Genomic DNA, 20,820 nt, shown 5'->3' with positions numbered 1-20,820 from the left:
TGCTTATTGAAGTATTGCTAATTATACAAGTGTTACTGTTTTTATAGGTGAGAATAATATTTACCAAACTTCTATAGTTTGTATAAGACGGTCTTATACGAATATTAGTCCAACACAGATATTTATTATACTAGAAAAACTGATTTATGATCATGTAACTCAGGAGCATGGTCTCTCGACTTAAAGCCATGAGAATTAAAGACCATCAGTTTCATTAGTCATTAACAACAAAAACAACATAATTCGAGTCCGAAACCTTCTTAGACGAACAAACCTAAATCAAAGCAAAATACAGATCATGTTTGTAAGCAAACTAGCCAGCATCACTGCACAATGATAAGCAATTGCTAGAACAAAAGATTTGAAATTCTGCATGCTGGGCAAGTCTTCACCAATGCAATCTCAACTGTAAGTCGAGCTTCTTTGTCTTGAGTAAATCAGAGCAATTAGCACCTTCAACTTCAACGCGTTTCAATGGATGTTTCCAACAATTTGCCATCTCATTTAGTCTACTTACCAAAGCCTGCAAAACAACAAATACTTATAAGACAAGAGATAACCAAGAGTTCAGCGGTTCCACTCGTGTATAAAAATACAGGCATCAATGACGCCCCATCATGGCTAATTTTAAAGATTAACACGAGTACATGAGTGTATATCGATATGCTATTGTTGGGAAATTAGCGACAACTATCCACGCACAATGAAATCAACCAATCAACAAGAAAATGTAAATCGCAAGTAACAAAAGAATGACGAGAAGTTTAGAGTTAAACCCTAGGGAAAACCCGCCAAGACAAGCCAGTCGACAATAACTTGGGATTAGAAATAAGAAACAAGGACCGTATAAGCATTCAATCGTTTGTTCTAGACCTTGTGGTGAAAACTACATAGGCGAGAAACTTCGTGTTTGAAGGATAATCGGCAATCTTGTTAGTATCAGTAGTTCAAACTAAATGATTTGTTGCATACTTCGTAAGAGGACGGGAACGCAGCAATCCAGTGACGGGAAATATTACCTTTAGGTCCTCTACCAAGTCCATTAAGTCACATAAGTAGCACGTGTTGAACGTACGCCATCTTAGTAGCAATTTCTTAGTTACTCCCTATGTCCCGGTCATTTGTTGTCCTTTGGTTTTGGCACAAAGACCAAGGAAAGAGGAGTAGACCAATTACTAAATGACAAGTGGAATAAATTGAGTGTGAATGATCAAATTGTTCATCAATTTCATTCTTAAAATAGAAAGGACAACAATTCACTGAGACACCCCCAAAATAGAAAGGACAACAAATGACCGGGACAGAGGGAGTATAAGATAAGACTGATATGTAGTTATGTACTGGTCTACGAAAAAGATATGAATAAGCAGACGGAAATGCATAAACAGGTACCATAGCAAGAGTATTAACCACTAATTCAACTGAAAAGGAGATAAAGATACAAAACCACCATACCTCGATCATCCTATTAGGAGCTCTTAAATTAGCTCGTAAGGAAAAAATACGAGGGTGACAGGTCCAGAATACACCATCTAATAAAACTGAAAGATAGGATTTACAGAATATCCAAGATGAGAGGGTCAGCTTCAGTTCCCTGATATCACAAGGCGGACCAAGATGAGCATCTGCAAGTTTTTCTTCACCAAGGTTGATATCAAAAATTCCGTCCTTCAGCATACATATCCAGAAGAATTTGTTAGTATACAACTAACAACATAATAATAAAAACATTCATTTATATTTTAAATCAATTGTGTAATATGATACCTTATCAGGTTCTGCAGGCTCATCAAGTAACAAAATTTTAAAAACATGGCAGTTTCTTAATCCTTTCAGAAGCTCCTTCATTTTTGAAAAATTTTCAGCACGAAAAGAAGAAGGTGGTATGTGGAAAGAGATATCACAACCAGCTTGACTATTGATACACATGGACGGCTTAAAGTCACCTTTATATTTGAAGGTTTCCAAACATGGAGCATCAACGCTAACATCCAACAAATCGGCACAATATTCTAAGCGAACTTCCTTCAGCAGAGCACTTGAAATCCTGATAGTTTTCAGCATAGAACAGTTGCATAACTTCAAAGTCTCTAGTAAGGTGAGTTCAGATAGTAGCTTGCCAAGAACCTCATCACAAATGCTAACAAAACCGATTTTCAGTATCCTCAAGTTTCTCAAGAAACCATCCTTTGAAATGACTGGCCAACGTCCACCATGGACATCCCAACTTCGCAAGTCGCCGATATACTGAAAGGAAGTAAGACTAGAGGTGTCAATAGTGACTGTCCCCTCATCTTTAGATAAACTTTTAGATAGATTGAGTGTCTCCAGTTTACTATTGCAAGGAATCACGATACTTTTGACACTTTCCATTCGGCAAGAGCAACGAGTGAGACTGAAATGTTTCAGTAACGGGCAGGAACTAATAATACGATTTAGCATTGGATCATCTACATAGACCTCATCGAAAAACAAAGATTCAAGAAACGGAAAAAGCTCAAGGCCTTTGTAGTCATATATCTCGAGATAAGAACAGTCAAGACATCTTAATGATTTTGCAGTAAGCAAAGTGTCAGACATTTCATAATTTTTCGGACCAATAAGAACAAGTTCCTCTACTTGGTTACACACCGCTATCTTAACCCATTGTTCAGCCTTGTCTTCCAACGCTACCTTAGTATTTCGAAATCTCATTCTTTGGATAGGAAATCCAAGTGTGAGCTTCTTTATATGCAGTTTCTGTTTAGAGTATCGCTTCATTCTAGTTTCGACATATTTCAGAAAACTATCGATCTTAATATAAGCATCCTCTCGACCCGGTTCTGCTGAAAAAACTTCATTAGACAACTCCATAACTGGGTTTGTGTCTGAAATGTACTTCCATCTTTTCGACAAAATGCTAGTTCTACAAGCCTCCTTAAATCCCAGAAAAGAAACGATACGATAAACGATCTCATCGGGTAAAGCGGACAGCCTATCGGCAGGATTCAACTGCCCATGTTTCGGTTTCTTGCAAATGCGTTTCATTTTCATTGAGGAATTTCGTCGAACAGTTGGTGTGCACCCTTAAAAAAATAGACTAAGCTAATATACCTGGCAATTGGGTTTCATTTTCAGTGAGGAATTTCGTCGAACAGTTGGTGTGCAGCGTGCAAAAAACTAGCCTACGCTAATATACTTGGTTTTGGAAGATAATGGTTTGTTTAGTCTGAATACGGTTACAGTTTTTATATGGGCATTTCTGATGTTGTTCAGAAGAGAGTGAGGATTTAGGAAGAGACTAGAGTATAAACAAAAGATTCACTCTGTTCGCCTATTGGGGTCGGGGATAATAATGTGGGGATGACTCTATCGGAATTGATGGAGGAGAATGGGGAGTTTAGAGTTAAGGGTAAGACAAGGATGGAAAAAAAATTGAACATTGAAGTCCTTAACTGGAAAAATTAAACGTTGAAGTCCTTAACTGGAAAAAATTGGAAAGTTGAGGTCCTTGTCTTACCCTTACCTCGGAGAATGGGAATAGTTGGGATGAAACGAAGGTGCGAACGTGCTTCCTACCTTTTGAACAAGAGAGGATATTGAATATCTATTGAATATCAGGTTATGTCATAGTAGATCAGAAGATGATTGGTGTTGGGATGTTGAGAAAGATGGCATATGTACGGTCAAGTCAGCGTACCGTTTGTTGCTTGAAAGTAATGAGAATGGTGAGGGGCAATCAGAGACGGCACGTGATCTATGGTTGTGGAATAAGATTTGGAAGGCTCTTGTCATACCCTGTAATAAGGTCTTTTTCTGGCAACTATGTAATGATGCGATTGCAACAAAGACTAATATTGTTGCACGTATTAGAGGGACGGACGGTTCTTGTCCTCGATGTCATTATCACGAGGAATCGTGTCTTCATGTAGTCCGTGATTGTGGGTGGGTACGAAGGGTGTGGGATGAGCTCGGCTTAGAGGTGTTTGTGAACCGTGATTTTGCACGGGTAACTACTGGGTAAGGGAGTGGGCTGAGATGGTATTGTGTGGGTTGGACGGGAGAGAATGTATGGAGTTTATGACGGGATACTGGGCTATCTGGGAGTGGCGAAATAAAGCTATCTTTTAGGATGGTGAATTGAGGAATGACATGGTTCTCGATAGGGTGGAGAATCTTCTCGCTGAGATGAGAGGTATGGAGACAGAGGTGGTAGCTGGTAGGCGGGAGGTCGAGGAGGAATTGGGATGCTGGACAAGGCCGAGAGTGGGGGTGAAGAAAGTTAATGTGGATGCGGGTATATTGGATGGTCTTGGGGTTGGCTAGGGTGTAGTGTGTAGAGATGAGGCTGGAGAGGTTGAATGGGGTATTGCAATACAGGATGCAGTTGAGCGGGATTCTAAATTTGCGGAAGCAGAAGCTATTCTATTGGGGTTGAAGGAAGCAAAGAATGTCGGGGTAAGGAAGATTATAGTAGAGAGCGATTGTTTGGCTGTGCTGAAAGACCTGGAGAAGGGGAAGATAGGAAGGAGCGATATTTTTTTGGTTTATGAGGAGATCCATTTAATTAGTCGTTGGTTTGAGTCTGTATCTTTTTCTTTTGCTCGTAGGAAGTATATACTTTGCACAAATGTCTTACCTCATTATATTGATTGTATTGTGAACGTTGATTTACTTAATAGAGCCTAGTACCCGTGTTACGGGTCTTTTCAGAAAAAAAAAAAGATTCACTCTGTTTAATTACTTGTTAAATTAAATTAAAATTATTCTTTTTAAAATAACAATAATAATAATAATAAAAAGTAAATAAATGATTGAAATGGGGTTCTCTGTCTTATATTGAATAATTCTAAAATTTGATATTTCTGAATTTAGACCTGGTAAACGGGTCCATCGAGTCGGGTTGTTGGTCGGGATAGTTCGGGTCAGGTCAAATCGAATTTTTGATTTTTTCGGGTTAATTCGGATCGGGTTTTGAGCCTGCTTCGATATGTTGGTCGTGTAATACCCGCCGTTTTAAAGACCGATATTCGACCTGAATAGAGTGGTATGTATGACCACTCAGCATAACCAACACCATCTCGACCATCAATATTAACTTATCTATGGGTCTATCGGTTGTCAGGGAGGTGATCCCCCCATTTCCCCCACCTCCCTTGGCTTCGCGGTCGGACTGTGTTGTAGTCCGTTGTTAGTTTTTATGGGTCTGATTGTCCGACTTGGCGTTCCCCTCTCCCTCGCCCCTTCCCCCGCCAATCGGATCGTTGTCTGTGTCCTGTTGGGTTTTGGAGTCGGTCGGTAGTCGGTCGGTGTCCCGTTTCGGTGCTTGCATGTGTGTTGTCGGGTTGTTTTCCGTGTGACACGGATCGTCTGAGGGTCTCCTTTGCTGGCTTCTTTTTAAGTTTTCTTGTTGTCTGGTCTTTTGTTGGATCAAGGTATCGGTCGGATTTATTCTATTCGGGCTTTCGTTGTCACTTTACTGGGTGTTTTGTGGTGTTTTGGGAGCTGATTTTGTATGAGCAGCTGTATAATGGGATGTTTCAGCGTAGATGGTTGGATTGGAGGTGGTGGTCTTTTTCCGTTATTTTATGTTGTCTCATTTCCTTTTACTAGCTAATTTAGTTTTCTTAATAATCTCCTCTTATAGGAGTTTATGTCGGATTTGTCGAATAATTAGTCTTGTTGGAGTGGCGAAGCAGTGCTCTTGGGCAGCTGTTGGTTACGGCCGCTTTTGGTTCCATGTGGGTTTGAGTGAGAGGATGTCCTGTTCCTCTTCCGTCATTGTCGGTAGCTGGGTGAATTTGACGTTGGGATTGGTTGTGGAGCTTTCCTCTTCCCAGCTTCTCAGCTTACTCTTTGTCTTTGGAGTTTGGTCCGTTGAGTGTAGTGTTCGTTCTACGTGGTGTAGGAGAGTTTTCTCCACCGGAAGTAGGCCTTCGTGGCTTACCTTTCACTTTAAATTTCTACGCTCTTGTGGCGTAAGTGCACCTCGTTCTTGCCTCACGACTTCTCAACTGATCCAGTCTTCGGGGAGAAATGTTTGTCGGGCTGATGATTTGGGTGAATATGCTCGTGACCAGATCATCGTTATCTATCATCAAGTTTCGGATTGCCTATGGAAATCGCTTCCTAGTTGTTTTTTTTATTAAGGACCTATTACTCTATGTTGTTTCTTTTTCGGTTTTACATTGTAGTACTTGAGTATGGCTTTGATAGCCATATTACTGTAATGTACTCCCTCCGTCTCGGTTGTATTTAACACAAAGACCAAGGAAATGCAAGTGAATGTCTAACAAAGTAATATAATAGTATTATTTCATCCACTTGCGCACTTGCACACTTGCTTTTACATATAAAATTTACCAAAATTAGAAATAGATAACAACTCACTGATACACCCCAAAATGGAAATAGATAACAAATGACCGGGACGGAGGGAATAAGACTTTTGCGCAAAAACAAAAAAAACAAAAAAAAATATTAACTTATCTGAAAGTAATGATATAATTTGATTCATTTCCGCTAGAAACTTCCAAAATCGAGCCACTCTTCCCTAGAAAAAACTAATGTGGTAGCTAGTAAGCCACAATGTTAGTTGCTTAACCAGCATCAGTGCATCATCCCTAAATCACGAGTCATTAACAACAAAAACAAAAACACTACGTAAACGACCAACATAAACTGCGTAAAAGACCAACATAAACTTGTAAAGTTCGACACTCCATCCATTATAACACGAGTCATTAACAACAAAAACAACATAATTCGATTTTGAAACGAAACCACAATACGCATCTTGTTTGTAAATTGTAAGCAACTAACCAGCATCAGTGCATCACTCCTAAATCAATTAACAATGATGAGCAACTGCGAGAACAAAAGAACAAAAACTCACGGTATCACGAAAATCCGATGAGACAGAGATTCAGTGAGCATTGATACAAGTTTTTGCATTCAACCACCATTTCGACCTTATACTCTGCATGCTTAGCAATTCTTCACCAATGCAATTTCAACCGTATGTCGAGCACTGCCTTCCTTGCCTCGAGTAAATCAGAGCAATTAGTACCTTCCATTTCAAAGCTTTTCAATGGATGTTCCCAACTATCTGTCATCTCTTTTAGTTCACGGATCAAAGACTGTAAAACAACAAATACAAGTCTTGTTAGCATTCAATCTTTTGTTCTCGACTTGTGATGAAAACATGATCGACCAGAAACATTCTGTTAAAGGGGCCATGGGCATTCTTAATAGCATCACTAAGAGAAGGCAACAATCCAAATTACTAACAGAATCAGAAACCTTTATATCATAAATTAGTCAATCTAACAATCCGACTTGAATGCTATGGCGGTAAAAAAGGTGGTCCTTGACGGGCAATATTACGTCTAGGTCCTCTACCAAGTCCATTGAGTCACATAAGTACCATATTTTGAATACTTACTGGTCTACAAAATAAAAATGAATAAGCAGACGGAAAAGCATCAATGGGTACCAAAGATGAACATGTTCAGCTAAATTGCATAGAATAGTAACCACTAATTCAACAACAACAACAACAACATTATCCCAGTGCCTCAATGGCTCCCGCAAATTGCGGGGTAAGGGGGGGCCGGATGTACGCAGCCTTACCCTTGTGTTAGCAACACAAAGAGGTTGTTTCCGAATGACCCAAGATGAAAATTGTGTCGAGAACTGCATCGAAGGACCGCTACTTCACAAAAGAAAGAAGAGCAGCCACTTTAGTCAGCCATTATATTCCATAATCAAAGAGTAATGAGTCTTTGCTCCATTGGAAATATGGAAATACTAATTCAACTGAAAAATGAGATAAAAATACAATGTGATCATACCTCAACTGACGTATTAGAAGCTCTTAAATTAACTCGTAAGGAAAGAATACGAGGGTGACAAGTCCTGAATACACCATCTATAAAAGCTGAAAGAGAGGAATAAAAGGGTTTCCAAGTCGAGAGGTTTAACTTCAGTTCTCTAATGTCACAAGGCGGTCGAAAATAATGTGCAAGTTCTTCTTGGTCCAGTACTACTTCACCAGGGTTGATATCATCAATATCATCAAAGTCGATATCAACAGGACAGTGGTTCTTCAGAGTAAAGAACCATAAGAATTTGTTAGTATATAACTTAGTAATAAAACAGTCATTTAATAATATGATATTCCCTCATTTCATATTATGAAAATCAAACTGTTCCTAATACGTCGTTTTACATTTTTTTTTTCTGTATATTAGTGTTCTTTTCATTTACCAAAGCACAAACAATTAGGAAAAGAGGTAATTTCAGCAATTAGATTGATGGAGTAACTATAATACAACATTTTCAGTACTTTTTAAAGTTTCTGGAATAATCTAAAGCGAACTTATAAGTAAACAGAGGGGATACCTGATTAGGTTTTCGAGGCTTCTCAGGCAACGCAATTTTTAAAACATGGTGGTTGCTTAGTCCTTTCAGAAGCCTCTTCAATTTCGAAACTCTGTGAGGATAAAAAGAAGAAGGTGGTACGTGAAGCGACATATCACAACCCGCTACAGCAATGATACACATGGTCAGCTTAAAGTCGCCTTTATATTTAAAGGTTTCAAGACATGGAGCATCAATGGTAACATCCAACAAATCGGAACAATTTTCTACACGAAAATCCTTTAGCAGAGCACTTGAAATCCTGATAGTTTTCAGCATAGAACAGTTGCATAACTTCAAAGTCTCTAGCAATACGAGTTCAGATAGTAGTTTGTCGAGAACCTCATCAGTAATGCTAACAAAACAGACTTTTAGTACCCTCAAGTTTCTCAAGAGACCGTCTTTTGAAATAATTGGCCAACGTTGAACACGAACACCAGTCACACCACCATCACGAGAGTCACCTGTATACTGAAAAGAAGTAAGACTAGAGGAGTCAATAGTGACTATCCCCTCATCTATAGATAAATTTTTACTTAGATCAAGCGTCTCCAGTTTACTATTGCAAGGAATCACGATACTTTTGTGGGTGCCACTATAACCAACTATCCTCAAATGTTTCAGTAACAGGGAGGAACTAATAATACGATTTAGAATTGCATCATCTACATAGACCTCAGCGTCTAAAAACAAAGATTCAAGAGACGGAAAACCAGCAATGCCTTTGTAGTCATATATCTCGATATAAGAACAAGCAAGACATCTCAATGATTTTGCAGTAAACAAAATGTCGGACAGTTCGTATCTTTTCGGACCAATAAGAACAAGTTCCTCCACTTGGTTACGCACTGCTATCTCAACCCATTGCTCAACCTTGTTTTCCAATGGTACCTTGGTATTTCGAAATGTCATTCTTTGGATAGGAAATTCTAGTGTGAGCTTCTTTATATGCAGTTTCTGTTTAGAATATCGCTTCATTCTAGTTTCGACATATTTCAGAAAACTATCGATCTTAATATAAGCATCTGCCTGACCCGGAACTGCTGAAAAAACTTCATTAGACAAGTCCATAACTGGGTTTGTATCTGAAATGTACTTCCATCTTTTCGACAAAATGCTAGTTCTACAAGCGTCCTTAAATCCCAGAAACGAAACGATATGATAAACGACACTATCGTGTAAAGCCGATAGCCTATCATCAGGATTCAACTGCCCATGTTGAGATTTCTTGCTAAGGCGTTTCATTTTCATTGAGGAATTCCGTCGAACAGTTGGTGTGCCCTGCAAAAAAATACACCACACTAATATACTTGGCGATAGGGTATCATTTTCAGCGAGGAATTTTGTCGAACAGTTGGTGTGCATTGCAAAAAAAAAAATAGCCTACACTAATATACCTGGCGATTGGGTTTCATTTTCATTGAGGAATTTCGTCGAACAGTTGGTGTGCAGCCTGCAAAAACTACCCTACAGTCCTACACTACTACTATACTTGGTTTTGAAAGATGGTGGTTTGTTAACCTGTTTCGGCTGAGTAGGGTTGAAGGTTTTATATGGGCATTTCTGATGTTATATAATACTCCCTTGTTCGGGCCATTTGACCCATTCAATTTATTTCGGTTTGCGAGTTAATTGTTTACCTTTCTATTTTAGAAATATGTTTTTATGAACAATTTGATCTCTATACTTAAATTGGTTTCTTATCCTATACTGAGTGGATAGGTTAGAAAAACAGTTATCCCACTAAACTAAAAGAATAAGAAAACTCAATTTTTTCCCGCCTAAATGCATTCTCCTATAAATGAACCTATTTTTTTTGTTATCTTACTTCGAAAAATTCAATGTGTAAGTATAATTTTTCCTGTAAAACAAGAAACTCGGTGGCCCCCAAACATTGATATTTTATATTAATATTATCTTAATTAATAATAATAAAATTTCCATAACTATTTGCTCAATCTTTGCCACAAATAAAATATTCAGTATCCTATATTTCTATACACAGAAAAGTTCTAACTCCAAACTCTATAGTGTTTGTATAAAGTATAGTATAGATTATAAAGTATAATTAATACAAATAAAATCTCCAAAATTTTATGATGTATAAATAATTTTGATGTATAAATTAATTTTGCCACTTTAAATAACGTATAAAAATTACCTATGATGTATAAATAAATTTTGACATTGAAACTGAGTTTGATTAAAGCTAAGTAAAAAACCAAGTGATTATATAAATAAAACGTGTCAACTTCGCTCTTTTTAATATTTCCATCTTATACAACTATACAAGCTAACATGTTTTAATGTCCAATATAAAAATGTGATATTATTATTGTTATTTTGTGCTTTTTTCATATATTATTTTCATAAAAAGATCTAGGATGTTATCATTATTTTTAATAATAAAAATAGATTCATACAAAAATAACTTAATATAAAATTCCTTTGAATAATAATTTTTTTTTTATAATATTACTGACATTATAATCAGTACATCACAACATACTATTATAACTACAACATACTATTATAACTACAACTCATTTATGTGAAAATTAAAGCTCAATTAATATAATCCTTACAAATGCCGTGCTTTAGCACGGGATCTCAACTAGTTTTTAAAGTAATCACTTTGTGTTCTGCTTATTTGGACGCATGTAAGGGCAACAAAGATTAAAATAACACAAATTCTTATTTAAGAAGGGTATATCCGTTTTAAGTTTAGGACTGATGAAGTAGTTAAAATAAAATAAAAGCACAATGTCTAGGAAAAAACAACAGATTTGATACTTGACATGTTTTTAATGTGAAGACAGATAGGTCCATCTTAAATAAGAGAAATGCCCTATTCTTTTGGATTGAAATTGATCTGATTTGAATTGAACTAAATTTATAGGATTTGAACTGAACTGAACTTATAGGATCTGGAATGAACTGAACTTATAGGATCTGAACTTCTGAAGTATGAAATTCAGTAAATGTAAATGGGAAGTTTAATGCTATTATAAATTGAAATACAATTACGTGTGAGTGACATTTAGGTGGTTAGTGACTAATACAGAGCGTGAGTGCGATGCGAGGCTCTAATCGACCCGAACTTCAGCATGGAAGTGCCATGTTACGGCCGAGTACTTTCTTTAGTTGCGGGTGTAGAAGGTATAACTATAGTAATTCAATGAGACGGAAAATGGACGCTGTTACAATAGTCATTCGACCGAGTGTCGGGTAGGACTCGACCGAGTGAAGTCAACTCGACCGAGTAGATGACCTACTCGTCCTGAATTATATGCACACATAGTCACATAGACGAGTCAATGGACGGGAGTGTGGTGTCGTAGACTCGTAGTGATAATAAGATATACACTCATTATCATAATCTTGCTCAAGAAGCTCTGTTGTAAGCTATACTATTTGTTGCTGTCAAAAAAAAAAAAAAAAAAAAAAGTCAGTCTTCACCTCCACCAGCACCGCCTGTTACTTTCCTGACTTCCAAAAAAACCTCGCCCCGCTCCACCCACACTCAGCATAACCAACACCATCTGGACCATCATATTTGCTAGAAACCTCCAAAATCGGGCCACTCTTCTCTAGAAAAACCTAACGTGGTAGCTAGTACGCCAGTGTTAGTTAACCATTAAAGTTGCTCACACTACGTAAACAACCAACATACACTTGTAAAGCCCGAAACTCCATCCATTATAACTCGAGTCATTAAAAACAAAAACAACATAATTCGATTTTGAAACGAAAGCAAAATACATATCTTGTTTGTATGCAACTAACCAGCAATAGCATCACTGCTAAATCAATTCACAATGATGAGCAACTGCGAGAACAAAAGAACAAAAACTCACGGTATCACGAAAATCCAAAAGATTTAGTTTGAGCATTGATAAAAGTTTTTGCATTCAACCACCATTTCGATCTTATAATCTTCACCAATGCAATTTCAACCGTATGTCGAGCACTGCCTTCCTTGACTCGAGTAAATCAGAGTAATTAGTACCTTCAACTTCAAAGCTTTTCAATGGATGTTCCCAACTATTTGCCATCTCTTTTAGTTCACGGATCAAAGACTGTGAAACAACAAATACAAGTCTTGTTAGCATTCAATCTTTTGTTCTCGACTTGTGATGAAAACATGATCGACGAGAAACATTCTTAAAAGCATCACTAAGAGAAGGCAACAATCCAAATTACTAACAGAATCAGAAACCTTTATATCATAAATTAGTCAATCTAACAATCCGACTTGAATGCTATGGCAGTAAAAATGGTGGTTCTTGACGGGCAATATTACGTCTAGGTCCTCTACCAAGTCCATTACATAAGTACAATATGTTGAATACTTACTGGTCTACAAAAAAAATGAATAAGCAGACAGAAAAGCATAAACGGGTACCATAGATGAACATGTTCAGCTAAATTGCATAGAATAGTAACCACTAATTCAACTGAAAATGAGATAAAAATACAATGTGATCATACCTCAACTGACGCATTAGAAGCTCTTAAATTAACTCGTAAGGAAAGAATACGAGGGTGACAAGTCCTGAATACACCGTCTATAAAAGCTGAAAAAGAGGGTTTAAAGGGTCTCCAAGTCGAGAGGTTTAACTTCAGTTCTCTAATGTCACAAGGCGGTCGAAAATAATGTGCAAGTTCTTCTTCGTCCAGTACTAGTTCATCAGGGATGATATCATCAATATCATCAAAGTCGATATCAACAGGACATACGTTCTTGAGAGTAGAGAACCATAAGAATTTGTTAGTATACAACTTAGTAATAAAACAGTCATTTATACTCTAAAGCAATAATATGATATTCCCTCATTTCATATTACGAAAATCAAACTTTTCCTAATACGTAGTTTTACATATTTTTTTCCTGTATATTAGTGTTCTTTTCATTTACCAAAGCACAAACAATTAGGAAAAGAGGTAATTTCAGCAATTAGATTGATGCAGTAACTATAATACAACATTTTCAGTACTTTTTAATGTTTCTGGAATAATCTAAAACGAACTTATAAGTAAACGGAGGGGGTACCTGATTAGGTTTTCGAGGCTTCTCAGGCAACACAATTTTTAAAACATGGCGGTTGCTTAGTCCTTTCAGAAGCCTCTTCAATTTCGAAACTCTGTGAGGATAAAAAGAAGAAGGTGGTACGTGAAGCGACATATCACAACCCGCTACAGCAATGATACACATGGTCAGCTTAAAGTCGCCTTTATATTTAAAGGTTTCAAGACATGGAGCATCAATGGTAACATCCAACAAATCGGAACAATTTTCTACACGAAAATCCTTTAGCAGAGCACTTGAAATCCTGATAGTTTTCAGCATAGAACAGTTGCATAACTTCAAAGTCTCTAGCAAGACGAGTTCAGATAGCAGTTTGTCGAGAACCTCATCAGTAATGCTAACAAAACAGACTTTTAGTATCTTCAAGTTTCTCAAGACACCGTCTTTTGAAATAACTGGCCAGCGTTCAACACGGGCACCAGTAACACCACCACTGCGCGAGTCGCCTATATACTGAAAAAAAGTAAGACTAGAGGAGTCAATAGTGACTATCCCCTCATCTTTACATAAACTTTTACTTATATCGAGCGTCTCCAGTTTACTACTGCAAGGAATCACGATACTTTTGAAAAAGCAACCAGAGAGCCTCAAATGTTTCAGTAACAGGCAGGAACTAACAATACGATTTAGCATTGGATCATCTACATAGACCTCATGGAAAAACAAAGATTCAAGAAACGGAAAAAGCTCAAGGCGTTTGTAGTCATATATCTCGACATAAGAACAGTCGAGACATCTTAATGATTTTGCAGTAAGCAAAGTGTCAGACATTGCGTAATTTTTCGGACCAATAAGAACAAGTTCCTCTACTTGGTTATGCAACGCTGTCTTAACCCATTGTTCAGCCTTGTCTTCCAACGGTACCTTAGTATTTCGAAATGTCATCCTTTGGATAGGAAATCCAAGTGTGAGCTTCTTTATAAGCAGTTTCTGTTTAGAGTATCGCTTCATTCTAGTTTCGACGTATTTCAGAAAACTATCAATCTTAATATAAGCATCCTCTCGACCCGGTTTTGCTGAAAAAACTTCATTAGACAGTTCCATATCTGGGTTTGTGTCTGAAATGTACTTCCATGTTTTCGACAAAATGCTAGTTCTACAAGCCTCCTTAAATCCCAGAAAAGAAACAATACGGTAAACGACACTATCGGGTAAAGCGGACAACCTATCGGAAGGATTCAACTGCCCATGTTTCGGTTTCTTGCTAATGCGTTTCATTTTCATTGAGGAATTTCGTCGAACAGTTGGTGTGCACCCTGAAAAAACTAACTAAACTAATATACCTGGCAATTGGGATTCATTTTCAGTGAGGAATTTCGTCGAACAGTTGGCGTGCAACCTGCAAAAACTAGTCTACACTAATATACCTGGCAATTGGGCTTCATTTTCAGTGAGGAATTTCGTCGAACAGTTGGTGTGCAGCCTGCAAAAACTAGCCTACACTAATATACTTGGTTTTGGAAGATAGGGTTTGTTTCGGCTGAATACGGTTGAAGGTTTTATATGGGCATTTCTGATGTTCTATTATTCACTTTCTCGCGCAGTTTAGAAAGAGAGTAAAGTTGAACGATGCACAATGATATACGAAGTATATATACTCCCTCCTTCGGGTCATGACCCGAGCTTTGTTGACCCGACCTGAAATGACCTAATCTAAAACCATTTGACTCGAAAATAATCCAGCAAAATATAACTCTAGTTGAACCAAAATATTATTTACGTTAAAATAAAAAATCAATTATGGTTACTGGTTTTTCTCGGCTCGGACCGATTTGGATAGGAGATACTACAATTATTGTTTTTTTTTTTGTTTTTTTCTTAAAAATATATTATATTATTCTCGTCCTTTAGACGAAATCTATGAACCGGTATTTGAAAAGGTTGGGCAGATTTTCAAATTTCGGCCAACCTATCCGATCCTAGAATTTTTTCGATTCGGTCCAGTTTCGCCAGATTTTTTGCCGAATTCGGTTGAGGTTGGTCCAGTTTTGGACCCATGCCTAACCCTAGTTGTATGGGCTAAAGGCATATCCCTGACTCCCTGTACTCCTAGTCATTTAATAATTTTTCATCCATTTATATTTACCTATATAAATATTCACAAGGTTAAATGGATTTTGGTTGGTTATATCATCCTTAATAATTTTACCCATATCCATCAATTATTTTTCAATAATTAAAAAAAATCGTATTTTTCCATTATTTTACCAATATCCATCAAAAAATCGTAAATTTATATTTTAAAATTTACTTATTATAAAAAAAGGAAAATGATAAATACAGGCTAAGTGTTGCATTTTAGGCACCAACAAAGGAAATAAAAGCTTAAATCGAGAATTAATGACACCGATTTAAGCGTAATTGTATCATAAATTACTAATTTAATTCCATTTTGGGAAGTAATTTAGTTTTTATATACAGCCCTTAAATCAAGCATTAATGACACCGATTTTAGCGTAATTGTATCATAAATTACTAATTTAATTTCATTTTGAGAAGTAATTTAAGAGCAATAGCAATAGTGGTTCTTATTCTTGGGGTTCACAAAATCTCATTTGTGACGGCACATATCCGTCACTCTTGAGTGACGGATACCATTTTACCTCATAAAGTACCCACTTTTTCTCTCTCTGCAACACTATTCATGTGGTCCTCTTTCTCCACTAACCCATTTTGTTATCATTTTAACTCACAAAATATCCGCCACAAATGGTAACCCGTCACAAGGGAGACCAATTGCTTGGGGTTATCAATAAAACTTAAAATAAAAAGTTCTTCTATTGCAACTACAAGGTTGTTCTTAATTTTAAGAATTAAGTTCTAAAATAAGAACTTATTTGTTTATACATATGAATTTGAGGACCAGTAAACATGACTTTGAAAATTGTGAATATCAACTACAAATTTACTATTTTTCATTTAAAAAACTTTATAAAAATGTCATCTATTGTGAATAAAAGTTCTTAGGCCCTGTTCTTTCTGGCTTATTTTCAGCCCACTTGATTCGATTCGGCTCGGCTCTATTGATTCGGCTCGGCTCGGCTCTCTATTCGATTCGGCTCGGCTCGATTCGGATTTAGTTGACTCTATTCGGATTCGGCTCGGCTCGGCTTATGTGTGCGTTGACTTGTGAGGATCTTCTCCTTTGACTCGGTCGGGATGATGGATTTTGTGCCTGGCCGGGTTGTCGGCCGATCTTGCTCGGCGTAAGTGTGCTAAGTACGGGGATTTGTCGTGGCGGCAATGGTTATGGTTTCCTTCCTTTCTCTTTCTCTTCACTTGGGAGTGGGTTCGGATCTTTCTTTGCCTTGCTCAGCGGATCCAGAAATTCTCGGTATCTCAAGATGCGGGGGCTCGGGTGGCCGCTTACATTTTTACTAGACTTAGCTTTGCTGTTGCTAAGGGTATGGGAGCCCAGATTGTCTCTCGGCTTCCCACCAATTTCATGTAAATTTTTATTTTATTTTTAATGAAAGCTGCGCGCATCTTTTTTTTTTAAATAATAATAATAATAATAATAATAATAATAATAGTAATAGTAATTGATGGGGCATATTCTGCACCGCTGACCAAGTCAACATATTGAGCAAGGTCAAAGATATCCACAGCAAAGTCAACGACTCAGACAGCCTAGTCGATGAAACCCATCGGCCTGTCACCTGGGTCTCGGCCGGGCAACCCGCCAGCCGGGGCACATATCCGCGTACTCATATCCAAGACCCCTCGGTCGGCCTGCCATAGGTCCATCGGCCGAGGGTAGAACGGTCTTCCCACCTGCTAGCCACTTGGCCACTACGTGACAAAAGGTGAAAGTCTATAAATACTCCTCAACCTTCATTGAGGAAAGGATCCCACAATTTAACCTAATAATCACTATTCATCTGGTAATATCTTCCTTATCTCTCTACAATACGCATTTAGCCAAGTAACAACAACTTATCCCTCTAAGTTAACTGACTTGAGCGTCGGAGTGAGTACGCTCGGCCAAAGCCGAGCCCTCAGTTTGTTCATCGTTTCAGGAGACCGCAAGGAGAATTCAAGCAAGGACGTCATTCTACAAGCTACGAGTGGTAACACATATCTGCTCTGGAATTACACCCGGAACAATTGGCGCCGTCTGTGGGGACGAAACACTAAAAGCTAGTCACATTCATTCCCAAAAACAAACACAAAAACCCACCCCAAAAGCTAAGAGGATGTCTAAACAACCAGAGAAGGTGCTGGTGGAAAATGAGTTCTACCAGGATGACACTTTCCACAACGCTGAAATCGGGCAGTCCCCCACCGGTCGTATCACCGATGCGACGAACGGGATGCCAAAGGAACAAGATACACCGCTGCTTGCCGACCAGGTCACCATCATGGGACACGTGGTTGACGTAGCAAAACTGAAGATGCTCCTGGACCTAGTTGGGAGTACGCCAGCTCATACTGTCACGCCGACAAGAGCGGTGGAAACCATCCAGGAGACCAGGGCCCAAAACGTGACTCCGAGAAATTTGAACGGAGCACTTGGAGAAGCCGACCCTGCCAAGACGCCGGAGGAGCCCAGATTGCTAGTGGTGGACCTGAGCCCTCCCCGTACTCACGGGAGGACAGCGTCGCCGCAGCACCGACGAGACCTGCCTCAGAGAAGCCAGAGAAGTCCGACCCAGCAGAGTCGGAAAAGAAGCCCGAGTCGGAGAAGGAGTCCTTCCCGCTACGAGGAGAAGAACCAAACCCAGGTGTATGGGAGGTTTACACCGACGGCTCCTCCACGACGAACAGCTCGGGAGCCGGCATCCTTATCATCAGCCCAAACGGGGACGAGTTTGAGTACGCCTTGAAATTTACCTTCTCGGCCTCGAACAACGAGTCCGAATACGAGGCGGTGATAACCGGAGTCGAGCTAGCTAGGGCCGCCGGAGCAGAGCACATTATGTTGAAGACAGACTCACTGTTGGTTACTAACCAAATCAGAGGAGAGTTTAAGGCTCGGGACGACGGGATGGTAAGATACCTGGAAAGGGCAAAAGCTGACATAGCAAAATTGAAATCTTTCCAAATCCAATGTGTTCCCAGGTCTGAGAACAACCGGGCCGACGCTCTCTCAAAACTTGCCAACTCAACCATCAAGAACGTCAGCCGAACCGTGCTGGTAGACATCAGGAATGCGAAGAGCATCAGTGAGACCATCGGCATGGTGGGCGACGTGGAAGCCGAGACGACGTGGATGACCCCGATAATGAAATACAAACTTACAAGTGAGTTGCCGGATAACCGCAATCTCTCGGCCAAGATAAGAAGGATCGCCGCCAGGTACTTGGTATTCGAAGGGGAACCGTACAAAAGGTCCGTAATAAGACCACTCTTGAAATGTGTCGGTCCCCGGCCGACGGGCGATCATCGACGGAGATTCACGAAGGCATATGTGGACACCATATGGGGGCAAGAACACTAGCCCACATAGCTCTCCGAGCCGGCTACTTCTGGCCCACCATGCTTCAAGATTCCAGAACAAAGACCAAGAAGTGCACGAACTGTCAGATGCATGCCCCCGTGATACACGCTCCCTCCCGAGACCTACAACCGGTGCTTAGTCCCCTTCCTTTCGCACAGTGGGGGATGGATATGCTAGGGCCGTTCCCAACGGCCTCCGGAGGAAGGAAGTTCTTGATCGTCGCCGTTGATTACTTCACCAAATTGGTTGAAGCTGTAGCAGTACCGGCGAAGACCACAGCGGCCGTTAGAAAGGTAATCTGGGAAAATGTTATAACTCGTTTTGGATTGCCCCAAGTCATGGTATTTGACCACGGCCGGGAGTTTTGGAGTGACCTAATAATGAGCTGGTTAGAAGAACTTGACATCAAGTTTGCATACTCCTCCGTCTGCCACCCACAGAGCAACGGACAGGCGGAGGCAACCAATAAAACGATCCTCAACGGTTTGAAGAAGACGGTGGAAGACCTTAAGGGAAGATGGGCCGATGAACTACCCGGCGTCCTCTGGTCCCTACGGACCACGGAGAAAGAAGCAACGGGGTACACTCCCTTCCATTTAGTCTATGGATCCGAAGCAGTCCTACCAATTGAAGCGACGGTGCCAACATTGAACGGCTACCTTTAACCTGATCGAAAATGAGGAAGGCCGAAAGCCTCCTCGGACCTGGTCGAAGAAAGCCGAGATACAAAGACGCCTCAACTTGGCAAAAGATACCAAAACCGGATGAGAAGAGCCTACAACCGAAGAGTCCACAAAAGGGACTTAACAGTAGGAGATCTAGTCCTAAGAAAGTCGGCCGCCACCAACAAAGGAAATATTCATGGTAAACTGACGGCCAACTGGGAGGGTCCCTACAAAGTGGTTGAAGAGATGAGGCCGGGTACATACCGGCTGACAAACATGGAGGGTGTGCCTTTGATGAGCCATTGGAACACCGACAACTTAAGAAAGTACTTTGTATAAGCGGCGGAGGTGTCCAAACCCAATGTGGACACCCCAACGCGTGATCATAAATGAAGAATCACCCAAGTTTTCCATCCAAGTGCTTGTCCCCTCCATAATTGCCACCCAAAGAGAAGAAATGCTATCGAGCCGTAACCCCGATTACCTCGGCTAAATGCCGAGAGCGACGGGGACACAACGACCGATACGCCAGAAGAAATGCTATCGAGCCGTAACCCCGATTACCTCGGCTAAACGCCGAGAGCGACGGGGACACAACGACCGATACGCCAGAAGAAATGCTATCGAGCCGTAACCCCGATTACCTCGGCTAAATGCCGAGAGCGACGGGGACACAACGACCGATACGCCAGAAGAAATGCTATCGAGCCGTAACCCCGATTACCTCGGCTAAATGCCGAGAGCGATGGGGACACAACGACCGATACGCCGGAAGAAATGCTATCGAGCCAGTAATTTCGATTACCTCGGCTAAATGCCGAGAGCGATGGGGACACAACGACCGATACGCCAGAAGAAATGCTATCGAGCCGTAACCCTGATTACCTCGGCTAAATGCCGAGAGCGACGGGGACACAACGACCGATACGCCAGAAGAAATGCTATCGAGCCGTAACCCCGATTACCTCGGCTAACCGCCGGGAGCGACGGGGACACATCGGTCGATACGTCAAAGACATTACACAGTTGAGATATGCATTCAAACTGCCTCGGTCATACCAAAGGTAAAGACAAAGGCACTCAATTAATAACACAAGAAGGCAAGTAAGGGATTGTGATCAAAGCCCCGGCCAAGCCAAAGGCCAATAAAACAAACTTTGTTAAAAATAGATTGAAAGGAGAAAACAGACGGCGCCAATTGTTCCGGGTGTAATTTCAGAGCAGAT

The 20,820-nt window shown here is 39.9% G+C and overlaps 3 protein-coding genes across 4 annotated transcripts; all 3 read right to left on the bottom strand.

The window, feature by feature from the left end:
• Positions 1-191: 191 nt before the first annotated feature.
• Positions 192-14,933, bottom strand: LOC141598655 (putative F-box/LRR-repeat protein At4g15060). 2 transcript variants are annotated; one of them, XM_074418367.1, is made up of 4 exons: positions 14,857-14,933; positions 1,768-2,247; positions 1,456-1,668; positions 192-523 (listed from the first exon to the last, which is right to left on the bottom strand). In XM_074418367.1, exons 1-4 carry the CDS (start codon positions 14,872-14,874, stop codon positions 389-391), a joined length of 846 nt encoding a protein of 281 aa, XP_074274468.1. In that variant the 5' UTR covers positions 14,875-14,933; the 3' UTR covers positions 192-388. The 2 variants fall into 2 exon arrangements, with proteins under 2 accessions (XP_074274468.1, XP_074274467.1); XM_074418366.1 differs by lacking the exon at positions 14,857-14,933 and having other exon boundaries at positions 1,768-3,408.
• Positions 6,960-15,018, bottom strand: LOC141598653 (uncharacterized). Its single transcript, XM_074418364.1, has 5 exons — positions 14,927-15,018; positions 9,798-9,875; positions 8,383-9,681; positions 7,833-8,084; positions 6,960-7,118 (listed from the first exon to the last, which is right to left on the bottom strand). The coding sequence occupies exons 2-5, from the start codon at positions 9,819-9,821 to the stop codon at positions 6,978-6,980; spliced, it is 1,716 nt and encodes a 571-aa protein (XP_074274465.1). The 5' UTR covers positions 9,822-9,875; positions 14,927-15,018; the 3' UTR covers positions 6,960-6,977.
• On the bottom strand, positions 12,090-14,862 carry LOC141598654 (uncharacterized). The gene is made up of 3 exons (XM_074418365.1): positions 13,454-14,862; positions 12,892-13,143; positions 12,090-12,479 (listed from the first exon to the last, which is right to left on the bottom strand). Exons 1-3 carry the CDS (start codon positions 14,711-14,713, stop codon positions 12,339-12,341), a joined length of 1,653 nt encoding a protein of 550 aa, XP_074274466.1. The 5' UTR covers positions 14,714-14,862; the 3' UTR covers positions 12,090-12,338.
• Positions 15,019-20,820: the final 5,802 nt, after the last annotated feature.

The sequence above is a fragment of the Silene latifolia genome, chromosome 9 (assembly GCF_048544455.1).
Source record: "Silene latifolia isolate original U9 population chromosome 9, ASM4854445v1, whole genome shotgun sequence".
Classification (NCBI taxonomy): domain Eukaryota; kingdom Viridiplantae; phylum Streptophyta; class Magnoliopsida; order Caryophyllales; family Caryophyllaceae; genus Silene; species Silene latifolia.
This window is presented reverse-complemented; position numbering and strand designations above follow the sequence as displayed.

Excerpts from the sequence above, each read along its gene's own strand:
- LOC141598655 (XM_074418366.1), bottom strand. The coding sequence starts at position 3,033 with ATGAAAATGAAACGCATTTGCAAGAAACCGAAACATGGGCAGTTGAAT. Across the intron at positions 1,669-1,767 it reads AGCCTGCAGAACCTGATAAG|GACGGAATTTTTGATATCAA; the intron begins GTATCATATTAC and ends TGTATGCTGAAG. Across the intron at positions 524-1,455 it reads CTCCTAATAGGATGATCGAG|GCTTTGGTAAGTAGACTAAA; the intron begins GTATGGTGGTTT and ends GTTGTTTTGCAG.
- LOC141598654 (XM_074418365.1), bottom strand. The coding sequence starts at position 14,713 with ATGAAAATGAAACGCATTAGCAAGAAACCGAAACATGGGCAGTTGAAT. Across the intron at positions 13,144-13,453 it reads AGCCTCGAAAACCTAATCAG|AACGTATGTCCTGTTGATAT; the intron begins GTACCCCCTCCG and ends TCTACTCTCAAG. Across the intron at positions 12,480-12,891 it reads CTTCTAATGCGTCAGTTGAG|TCTTTGATCCGTGAACTAAA; the intron begins GTATGATCACAT and ends GTTGTTTCACAG.
- LOC141598653 (XM_074418364.1), bottom strand. The coding sequence starts at position 9,821 with ATGAAAATGAAACCCAATCGCCAG. Across the intron at positions 8,085-8,382 it reads AGCCTCGAAAACCTAATCAG|AACCACTGTCCTGTTGATAT; the intron begins GTATCCCCTCTG and ends TTTACTCTGAAG. Across the intron at positions 7,119-7,832 it reads CTTCTAATACGTCAGTTGAG|TCTTTGATCCGTGAACTAAA; the intron begins GTATGATCACAT and ends GTTGTTTTACAG.